Source organism: Oncorhynchus mykiss, chromosome 4 (assembly GCF_013265735.2).
Source record: "Oncorhynchus mykiss isolate Arlee chromosome 4, USDA_OmykA_1.1, whole genome shotgun sequence".
In the NCBI taxonomy this organism is placed as follows: Eukaryota; Metazoa; Chordata; class Actinopteri; order Salmoniformes; family Salmonidae; genus Oncorhynchus; species Oncorhynchus mykiss.
The window spans coordinates 4,207,144-4,219,097 of NC_048568.1; the positions used below are offsets into that span (position 1 = coordinate 4,207,144).

At 41.5% G+C, this 11,954-nt stretch overlaps 1 protein-coding gene across 1 annotated transcript; it reads right to left on the reverse strand.

Moving 5' to 3' along the window:
• Positions 1-1,606: 1,606 nt before the first annotated feature.
• LOC110521942 (zinc finger protein 239) lies at positions 1,607-11,078 on the reverse strand. Its single transcript, XM_021599918.2, has 2 exons — positions 10,629-11,078; positions 1,607-5,495 (listed from the first exon to the last, which is right to left on the reverse strand). Exons 1-2 carry the CDS (start codon positions 10,819-10,821, stop codon positions 4,669-4,671), a joined length of 1,020 nt encoding a protein of 339 aa, XP_021455593.2. The 5' UTR covers positions 10,822-11,078; the 3' UTR covers positions 1,607-4,668.
• Positions 11,079-11,954: the final 876 nt, after the last annotated feature.

Consider the following 11,954-nt stretch of genomic DNA (forward strand, 5'->3'; position numbering starts at 1 on the left):
TTACGAAGATTTTAGAAAGGCAGGGCAGGATGGATATAGGTCTGTAACAGTTTGGGTCTAGAGTGTCACCCCCTTTGAAGAGGGGGATGACCGCAACAGCTTTCCAATCTTTGGGGATCTCAGACGATACGAAAGAGGTTGAACAGGCTAGTAATAGGCTAGTAATAGGGGTTGCAACAATTGCGGCGGATCATTTTAGAAAGAGAGGGTCATGATTGTCTAGCCCAGCTGATTTGTAGGGTCCAGATTTTGCAGCTCTTTCAGAATATCAGCTATCTGGAATTGGATGAAGGGGAAGCCGGAGGGAGGGGGGGGGGGCTTGGGCAAGTTGCTGCAGGGGGTGCAGAGCTGTTGACCGGGGTAGGGGTAGCCAGGTGGAAAGCAAGCTCAGCCTTAGAAAAATGCTTATTGAAATTCTCGATAATTGTAGATTTATCGGTGGTGACAGTGTTTCCTAGCCTCAGTGCAGTGGGCAGCTGGGAGGAGGTGCTCTTATTCTCCATGGACGTTACAGTGTCCCAGAACCTTTTGGAGTTTGTCTTACAGGATGTAAATTTCAGTTTGAAAAAGCTAGACTTTGCTTTCCTAACTGCCAGTGTATATTTGTTCCTAACTTCCCTGAAAAGTTGCATATTGCAGGGGCTATTCGATGCTAATGCAGTACGCCACAGGATGTTTTTGTGCTTTTCAAGGGCAGTTAGGTCTGGAGTGAACCAAGGATTTTTTGAATGGGGCATGCTTATTTAAGATGGTGAGGAAAACACTTTTAAAGAATAACCAAGCATCCTCTACTGACGGAATGAGGTCAATATCTTTCCAGGATACCCAGGCCAGGTCGATTAGAAAGAACTTGACCGCGGACCCATTACTGATGCAGGCAATGAGGCAGCGAACGCTGAGATCCTGGTTGAAGACAGCAGAGGTGTATTTAGAGGACAGCTTGGTCAGGATGATATCTATGAGGGTGCCTGAGTTTACGGATTTGGGGTTGTACCTGGTAGGTTCCATGATAATTTGGGTGAGATTGAGGGCATCTATCTTAGATTGTAGGACGGCCGGGGTGTTAAGCATATCCCAGTTTAGGTCACCTAACATTACAAACTCTGAAGATAAATGGGGGGCAATTAATTCACATATGGTGTTCAGGGCGCAGCTGGGGTCTGAGGGGGTTCTGTACCAAGCGGCAACAGTGAGAGACTTATTTCTGGAAAGGTGAATTTTTAAAAGTAGAAGCTCGAACTGTTTGGGCACAGACCTGGACAGCAAGACAGAACTCTGCAGGCTGTCTCTGCAGTAGACTGCAACTCCACCCCCTTTGGCAGTTCTGTCTTGGCAGAAAATGTTATAGTTAGGGATGGAAACACATACATAAAGGCACTTTTCAGCTGTGATTTTAGCACTCAGAATCCAGAATGGATGTGACAATGGGGCCAGCACAGGATGTAATACACAATTACAACAATCTACATTTTGTTCTTCTTGACTTGTTATCTGGTAAACTGCTACTATGTGTCAAGAAAATTGCCCCAATTAGGGGTTAGCTTACTCCGGTAAAAAAAAGTAAAAGAGACTAGTCAGTGGTAGAATTTAGTTGCCACTTTATTGGCCCAAACACCTATAGACCCACAAGGTTGAGGTTACTCATGGACAGTAATTAGTAATACATTATTTTTTTGCATTGATGCATTGTGTCTTCTAACTGTCGAAGAATAGGATCCGAAGTGTTAGGAAATATCTGTTCCCATATATACAAAGGAGGATGTCTCCTCATACCTCTGGCACTTTAGTCAGACTGCCAGACTGTTCACCACAGAGCCAATCAGGAGAGAATACATACAGGTCAATGGTGCCAATTGAAAGTCAAGGGGTGTGTCTGTGCCTTTTGGATTACTCTCTCTTTACAGAGAACCCCTGTGGTTCAAGTCTGCTCTGCGCATGTCTGAAAGTGACAGAGGCAGCAGCCAAGAGAGTTTTTCACAGTATGTCATAAAAAAGTATTACACTTATGAATATATGTAAATATGCTAATATGTCTTAGATCCAGTACAATGGAATAACTAAGATCTGAATTTGAATGCAGCGTGTTCCGATTCCTCCTTCTTTCTGCCCAGCAGGGTCAACCAAAAAGACTTGGCCTGATGGTTCATGGAGATACTGGGGAAGCAATATAGAAATGTATTGATCCCTTAAAATGATTTTACTATTAAATGACCCATATCACAACCCTCATACCTCTTCACAAAAATGTACCTAAATCAATTTTGGAAAAAGGATTTTACTCACAAAAGACGTAGGAATTTATTTTCCCAGTTAGAAATAGTAGGAATTTATTTTCCCAGTTAGAAATAGTAGGAATTTATTTTCCCAGTTAGAAATAGTAGGAATTTATTTTCCCAGTTAGAAATAGTAGGAATTTATTTTCTCAGTTAGAAATAGTAGGCCATGCATCAAATAACTATTTTCATCAGAAAAACGAACCCTCAAATGCAATATTGCATTTTGTAAGTTGTCTGCAGGTGGCTTGTTGTGAATGCACTCAAATATCAAGTCATTATCAGGTTATGTAAACTGAGTTCTAATACTCAACGTAGAAGGATTTGTCTTAATGTACAGTATATGAAAGTGATGCTATGAAAAGGATTCTATCTCAATATCAAGCTCACTGTGACTGACAAATCACTGCCTATTACTATGATTAAAAAGAGCATATGAAACATTGTTTTTCATGAGGCCTACCTGTTCGCCTTCCTTTAAGCACCTCTGTTCAAACACCTCTCCTGTCCTTGATACATACCACATACAGCCATTTGCGGATCTTTTCAGTGTCCATGTGAAAGATAGTTATTGCGAGGATGGAACATTTGTTTGCTTAAAAAATTATAATTTAACACCCATGTAAAATGAAGGCCTGCAAAGCTTACAGATTTAAGTCTAATAGCATGATATGAATCAGAGTGTGCGTTATGAAGGTATAGTCAGTGGACATTCTGAACCTTGTTTGAGGTCAGTAGGTCACATGACCAAGGAAATTCTTTATTGAAATTCTACATTTTGAAAAATTAATGTAAAACCATGTGAGATAAAAAAAAAAAAATGGACAAACTAAAGGGTGTGCAATGTGCGTCTATGCCATCCGGTTAGCTACAACCAGTTTTGAACGTGTTTGGAGTAATGGTTAAAAAGCTATTGAAATTTGAACATTTTTATTTGTCACTATGTTGACAGTCCCTAACTGCAGTTGGTGGACGTCAGGAAAACTAAAGGCGAATATCCGTCAAATATCCAACCTGAAACTGTCTTTACCTCGGTTCTACTGAGGTGGCCGATTAGCTGTTACTGTTGAAGAAGCGTCCCGTCCACTAGATCATACGTCACACTCAGGCAGCATCGACTGAAAAATGCACATCGCCATCTGCTGACTGGAGTGGGTAATGCAGTTCAGGGAAAAAAGTTTCACTTTCAACCATTGTTTTCATTTAATGAATATTATATAACATTATATGAAACGGACATAGAGGGAAACATACATTGATTAAAGCAAATTCAAAGTGATAATTTGAAACATTTAAAGTTTACAAACCAATTACAAGCACATACACACACCAGTCCACTATGTGTGCTGAGTAGAAGGATTTGACTAAAGCAACATAATTTAATCCGTTTTAGAATGAGGCTGTAAGTAACAAAATGTGAAAAAATTCAAGGGGTCTGAATACTTTCCAAAGGCACTGTATCAACTGTTTATTAACTATTTATTTTTGAACTGTATTTATGAAATGTATTTATTTATGTATGAACGGTATCCTTGACCAGGGCATACCCCCAACATGTAGCGTCCTCCGACCAGGGCATACCACCAACACGTATTGTACTCTGATCAGGGCATACCACCAACATGTAGTGTCCTCTGACCAGGGCATACCACCAACACGTAGTGTCCTCCGACCAGTGCATACCACCAACATACAGTGTCCTCCGACCAGGGCATACCATCGACACGTAGCGTCCTCCGACCAGGACATACCACCAACACGTATCGTACTCTGACCAGGGCATACCACCAACACGTAGTGTCCTCCGACCAGGACATACCACCAACACGTAGCGTCCTCCGACCAGGACCCGTTGGCAGGCATACTATAACGTCTGGTAAAATATCTTAGTCTGGGGAGGATGGATGGGATGTACTGTAATGGGTCTGTCATGTAGCTTCAATCATTTGATCATAAACTAGGTTAAATTAACTGAAGGGGGGGCATGATAAATACAAAGAAACAAACAGGAAACTAGCCACAATCAACCAGAATATCAGAATTCACCAACTCATCAAGACAGTCATATTTGTCATCAGAAGTTCTGAGAAACACGTCCATTCCTCTGTGACCAGGTATCTCACCAAATCCCTGAAGTGACCAAGACACTAGGGAGTGTAATTTGAGAGGATTCTGACATTCATTCCATGTGGTGAGGAAAAACTAAAGATTAAAATAAAGTTGACTTCAATCAGGAAAGATAATGAGTGTGAATAACAACCCCTCCAACACAAACACACTTTTTTCTAAATGTCCAATATAGAATGCTCTGCGCAAGTACTATATAAAAACCTCACGATGCAGTGTTCTACTACCCAGGTCTGGTGTTGGAGGTCATTCCACAATCTGTGTTCTACTACCCAGGACTGGTGTTGGCAGTCATTCCACAATCTGGATGTATGTTATTATGTTTATTCAGATCTCTTAAATCAGAATATCTCTTCCCGCACTGATCACAGCTATAAGGCTTCTCTCCTGTGTGGGTTCTCTGGTGTGATTTCAGGTGACCTGACTGAGTAAAGCTTTTCCCACACCGATCACAGGTATAGGGCTTCTGTCCTGTGTGTGTTCTCTGGTGTGATATCAGGTTGTTTGACTGAGTAAAACTCTTCCCACATTGATCACAGCTATAAGGTTGCTCTCCTGTGTGTGTTCTCTGGTGTAGGAGTAGTTCCCTTGAAGTGATAAAGCTCATTCCGCAGTCAGAGCAGTGGTAAGGCTTCTCTCCTGTGTGTATTCTCTTGTGTGCAGTCAGGTTAGCTGAGGTAGCAAAACTTTTCCCACATTGATCACAGCCATATGGTTTCTCTCCTGTGTGAATTCTTAGGTGTGATTTCAATGAATATGATCGAGAGAAACTCATTCCACACTGAGAGCAGCTATAAGGTTTCTCTCCTGTATGGATTCTCTGGTGTATTGTAAGTTCTGATGAAGAAGAGCATCTCTTTCCACATTGATCACAGTTGTAAGATTTCTCTCCTGTGTGAATTCTCTGGTGTACTTTTAGTGAATCAGATCTTGAGTAACTCTTCCCACAGTCAGAGCAGCAGTGAGGTTTCTTCCCCGTGGGTTTCCGCTGGTGTTCCTTGAGGTGTTCTGATTTGGAGAGACTCTTCTCTGCGTCGTCAGCATCATGATGTTGTTGAGGCTCCCCAGAAGATCCACGATAGTCAAGTCTCTCTCCTGTGTGAACATCAACGTCAGATAGTCAATAGAGTGAATGTTAAATGTTTTTACACACTTTGACAATTGTCTTCTAAGTCTGTTTTTGGTCCACCAGCCAATGCGGCAGGTAGATGAAACCCCCCCACAAAAGACAAATAAGCTTTGTAATGTTTCTAAACCCAGAAATGTATTAGTAGTAAGAAGTAATGTGGGATATTTGCTCCATGTAATGTTTTTTTGACCCGTCTCTTTTAACCAATGTGTTAAAATAATTAATTTAGATACAATAGTAATGATGAACAGTAGTACAACTGAACATCAAGAATCACCAAAGTGCCTCCATAACACATCACTACACACCACACTGTCCTGACAGATAAACTGCTGATCATTACCCACCACACTGTCCTGACAGATAAACTGCTGATCACTACCCACCACACTATCCTGACAGATAAACTGCTGATCACTACCCACCACACTGTCCTGACAGATAAACTGCTGAGTTTATGGCTCTACACTGACATTTATTACAAGAAGTACATGTGCTCCTAAGTTTATATTCAGGAGCACATTAATATATTCATTACAAGGAGTAAATGTGCTCCTAAGTTAAGAACGCACAAATACATTTAGGAGCACAAGTATTGGAGTGTTTTAGAAGGTTTTGTGAGTGTTCCATGTTCAATGAAAGTATTGGAGCCATTAGGGCCGTTACCGTGGTAACAGGGCGCTGGGTGTCTGTGATGTGTTATTTTGATTTCCCACTTGTCTTCTGGGCAAAACACACCCACTGAAGCTGAAGTGCTGTGATTGGTTACTCACAGCTAGTCTCGATAATACACCTGATTGGCTAGCTGAAGAGAGCACCAGGCTCCATGATATAGCTTGCTTGCTAGGTGCGTTAATGCCATAGAGAATGATAAAGGCCTCTAGTGGCCAAAAGAGCGTATTAGCATGGGCAGAGCCATTGAGGGCTTCCACCATTTTAATGTAGGCAACTGGGTGGGACTTCCAACTTCAATGGCTGATCCCTCCTGGTTAGACCCTGTTGGAGTCATGTCCTACCATCAGGAGGGATCAGCCAATCACGATGAAGAAAATTGACTAGTTTAAAATGGATAATTGTCCATGCGGTCACAGACTCTATAATAGCACAGATATAAAGATGAGTCCTCTATCCATCTCTATGGTTGCAGCCTTCCTACTAGAGACCACTAATAAACTCAGAGGGGTCAGGCAGACTGATTTATTTTCTCCTTGCCGACAGACACATGTCTATTATAATAAGCATTCTGCCTATGAAATACTTACTTTGGAGAGCAATGCGTTTTATAGCTTTCTTCCCCCTTAGCAATAAACACACAGATCAACACCTCCGCTGGCTCAGCTGAGCCAGCTGGTTTATACGAGTCCTAAAATGCAGTTCCTTCCAACACTTATGGAAGCCAAACATCCCATCTTTCTAAGGAAAAATGTCTACCTTGAAGTTGCACACAACAGTGTCAGAATATAGTAGCAAATGCAGTAGGCCCTGTTTCATTCTGTCCACCAATACCACAGCCATTCATTGACTGATCTGAGACAGCAATGCCACTCATACAACAAACACATTTTTAATTTAACATGTAAATTATATATATATATATAAATTATATCAAACTAACAAAGCATTGACACATTGACATTTAAAAACGTAATAGGATCAATTTATTTTGCAATGTCACATGAATCATGAAATACATACTGCACATTCATTATGTGGATCAATCAACTGTACAATGTTCCATTAGTGCCAAAATAAATGCTTAGAGGTATTTACACAGACTCTGCTCCCACAGGGTTCTGGAATCCCTGGCTATCTCAACTCTGACCCTAAATAAACTGCTCTGGGAGCTTCTGGTAGAAGTGCAGCATTTGTCCGTTGGGAGTGGGTCTTTTCTGTGGGTCTTTTCTGTGGGGTCTTTCATCTTGGGAAAACAAGTTAGACAAAACAGACCACTTTTGAACAACTATTAAATGGAAGAAAAATAATATGGTGACGTCAACATGACATGGATCTGAATAAATAGCCTCATATATTCATGTCAAACACGTTTAGCCTACAACTACCATGATGCTCTAGGGCCTTTATTTAGGATTTTGGGAGACTTTAGTCACTACCACAGTGTGCCAGGCTGTCAAGGGCTTTACTCACTACCACAGTGTCCCAGGTTGTCAAGGGCTTTACTCATTACCACAGTGTGCCAGGTTGTCAAGGGCTTTACTCACTACCACAATGTGCCAGGTTGTCAAGGGCTTTAGTCCGACTTTCTTCTGCTGTCTACGATGTATATCCTCCAGGTTCATGTTTACTATGTTTATTTTTTAAATATTTTTTTTCACCTTTATTTAACCAGGCAGGCATGTTGAGAACAAGTTCTCATTTACAATTGCGACCTGGCCAAGATAAAGCAAAGCAGTTCGAGACATACAACGACACAGAGTTACACATGGAGTAAAACAAACATACAGTCAATAATACAGTATAAACAAGTCTATATACGATGTGAGCAAATTAGGTGAGATAAGGGAGGTAAAGGCAAAAAAAGGCCATGGTGGCAAAGTAAATACAATATAGCAAGTAAAACACTGGAATGGTAGATTTGCTATGGAAGAATGTGCAAAGTAGAAATAAAAATATTGGGGTGCAAAGGAGCAAAATAAATTAATTAATTAAATACAGTAGGGAAAGAGGTAGATGTTTGGGCTAAATTATAGGTGGGCTATGTACAGGTGCAGTAATCTGTGAGCTGCTCTGACAGTTGGTGCTTAAAGCTAGTGAGGGAGATAAGTGTTTCCAGTTTCAGAGATTCTTGTAGTTCGTTCCAGTCATTGGCAGCAGAGAACTGGAAGGAGAGGCTGCCAAAGAAAGAATTGGTTTTGGGGGTGACTAGAGAGATATACCTGCTGGAGCGTGTGCTACAGGTGGGAGATGCTATGGTGACCAGCGAGCTGAGATAAGGGGGGACTTTACCTAGCAGGGTCTTGTAGATGACATGGAGCCAGTGGGTTTGGCGACGAGTATGAAGCGAGGGCCAGCCAACGAGAGCGTACAGGTCACAATGGTGGGTAGTATATGGGGCTTTGGTGACAAAACGGATTGCACTGTGATAGACTGCATCCAATTTGTTGAGTAGGGTATTGGAGGCTATTTTGTAAATGACATCGCCAAAGTCGAGGATTGGTAGGATGGTCAGTTTTACAAGGGTATGTTTGGCAGCATGAGTGAAGGATGCTTTGTTGCGAAATAGGAAGCCAATTCTAGATTTAACTTTGGATTGGAGATGTTTGATATGGGTCTCAGGTGAGGACCAGTTCTCTAGGTACATGTCTACTATGTAGATCAGGTGAGGACCAGTTCTCTATGTACATGTCTACTATGTAGATCAGGTGAGGACCAGTCCTCCAGGTTCATGTCTACTATGTAGATCAGGTTAGGATCAGCTCTCCAGGTACATGTCTACTATGTAGATCAGGTGAGGTCTTCACTTCAAAACACAAGTCATCCATCCGTGAAGCATTGAATAGCTAGCGACTCATTGACTCTGTAACCTAGCGTTGAATAAAAAAATACCTAGCTAGCTAGCTAGCTAGTGACTCATTCACTCTATAACCTACCATTGACTAAGAAATACCTAGCTAGCTAGCGACTCATTCACTCTGTAACCTAGCGTTGAATAACAAATAGCTAGCCGGCTAGTGACTCATTCACTCTGTAACCTAGCGTTGAATAACAAATAGCTAGCTAGCTAGTGACTCATTCACTCTGTAACCTAGCGTTGAATAACAAATACCTAGCTAGATAGCTAGTGACTCATTCACTCTATAACCTAGCGTTGAATAACTAATACCTAGCTAGCGACTCATTCACTCTATAACTTAGTGTTGAATAACAAATAGCTAGCTAGCTAACTAGTGACTCATTCACTCTGTAACCTAGTGTTGAATAACTAATTCCTAGCTAGCTAGCTGGTGAATCATTCACTCTGTAACCTAGTGTTGAATAACAGCTCGTAACTAGTTTACCAAAACAGAAAATAGGACTCAGAGGATATATCAACATTATGACATTGTCTGTGTCCTATCTGAGTCCTCCATCTTCACCAGCTGATGGGGAAACCATCTGAAGTCAGTCTGGTCAGTTTCACGCTCTGATTTCAGGGGCAGCAGGCAAAGCGCTCGAAGGCAGTCTGGCAGGGCTATCGACCAGCAGCCAATCACAGCACTTCATCTTCAGTGGGGGCGTGTCTTGTCCAGAATACGAGCGGAAATCAAATTACGAGTCTGTGATTGAAAGACGAGAATCTGACGTCTCTTCACCAGCAGCAGACAGCGAGAGCAAACTCCAACATTGAAAAACAACAATGATAGCACTTTATGTAGCTAGTCTCCCCATTTGGAGAAGTCATACGTCTTTGGAAAAATAGTCAAACGTTAAGCTTGTGAATACAAACATGTTGCATGCACTTGCAGGTTGTGTTTTGCCCATAGGAACTGAATGAACGGTCATTTTGAAGTTACTTTTATTTTCAGTCAGAATAGAAGATGTTTCTGAACACTACCATGATGCTTATGGATAATCATGAATGAATTCATGATGATTGACAAAGTTAGAGGCACAAAGATCAAACACCCCCAGCTTTCTCACTCATCATTCATGGTTTTTCTTAGTCATGGGGCGATTCCACGACAGGACAGCCATGCTTTTTACATTTAAATCAGAATCAATGTTGACCGAAGTGGGCAACCCACAACTGTTTCGGTGATAGGATGAGGGATGTGGCCTGAGAAACGTAACCACTGTGGATCCAAGGACCGACCATCCATCCATCCAACATTATAGTTTTACTCTGTTTTTAGGATATAGGCTACAGTGTTTGTTTCCACATTGTTTACAAACATAGGAGTAAAACACCCTATTTTGGATTTGATGGGGGTGCGACAGTTGAACTTAGCATTTATAAGTTACTTTGTTCAACAATACATGGCATTGGTATATACAAATGAATGTAGGAAGTGCATAATGCCGTTTCAAAACCACACATCAGTTCAACAACTGCAGAGTTTGTGCCCGTTATTGAGATTAGTACGTAATGGTGTTTATCTGACCTCTCTCCTGCTCTTCTTCCTCCTCTTTCAATACGACAGTTATCGCTCCCTCCTCCTCACTCTCTACTTCTATTTTTACTGTGACATCCTCCTCTTCTTTCTCCTCTTTCACGACAATGTTCAGCCCCAGAGCTTCTTTCTCCGTCCAGCAGACCTCCTCTTCTTTAACGAGTGAATAGTTTAGGGAGCTCATGGTCGGGATGCTAGCTAGCCAGAATTAGCGGCTAGTGCTAAATTAAAGAGACAGCTGATGTAGCTGTCTACCAACAACAACGTAAATATTAAATCAAATGGGGCAACTGGTAGATACGAAAGAAGTGGGCTTAAAACACGGTGACTAATATCAACCCGAAACAGTCTAAAGAGCTTGAATCGTTCGGCTATATTGGTTCACTAGCTGCTGATGTGTCGGACGAGCTGTTATTGTTGAAGTGTCCCGTCCACTAGATTATACGTCACACGCTGGCTGCACCGCCTAAAAAAACAAAAACAACTTTGTCATATTTTTTCCACTCATAAATTCATTATATGTACCCATTGATTATTGAAGAATATACCTTGTCTCATGAGTTTAGTTTAACTGTCGTACCTCGTCAGAACCCAAACTATAAACTACTCCGTCGGGGCGTTGGATTTGAGCCTGAAGGTAGAGAGGGGCAGTTCACCTTTCTGCTCCGTAGGCAAACACCTTGTAGGTCTGTCTATAATATGTCATGTTTTACTCGTACCTCAACCAGCATTGTGAATGGTTAGGAAATAATATGTTATGTTTTACTTGTACCTCAGCCAGCATTGTGAATGATTAAGAAATAATATGTCATGTTTTACTCGTACCTAAGCCAGCATTGTGACTGGTTAGGAAATAATATGTCATGTTTTACTCGTACCTCAGCCAGCATTGTGAATGGTTAGGAAATAATATGTAAATAATATGTAATGTTTTACTCGTACCTCATCCAGCATTGTGAATGGTCTCTGAGACGGTGACATACACAGTGATATACTAGACCATGGCAGTAAATCTAATACTTAGGTATTTTTAGTCATGCATGAAAGGTCTGGGGGTGGTTCTGTGGTTATAAGTTACTGACCTTGGAATACATTTCTGCCCATGCTGGCAGGGTCTGAATCAAACCGAATGTCCACTTGGTACACTGGCAGGGTGTGAATAAAACCCCATGTCCACCTGGTACACTGGCAGGGTCTGAATCAAACCCAATGTCCCCCAGGCACACTGGCAGGGTGTGAATCAAACCCAATTTGAATGAATTGTCAATTAAGCATTATTTGTGCCACACTCAAAACAACTGTTAATCGGAACTATGA

Bases quoted from the DNA above. Each gene is read 5' to 3' on its own strand.
- LOC110521942 (XM_021599918.2), bottom strand. From the start codon at position 10,821: ATGAGCTCCCTAAACTATTCACTCGTTAAAGAAGAGGAGGTCTGCTGG. The intron at 5,496-10,628 runs GTCAGATAAACA...ATGTTCACACAG, and splicing joins GGAAGAAGAGCAGGAGAGAG to GAGAGAGACTTGACTATCGT.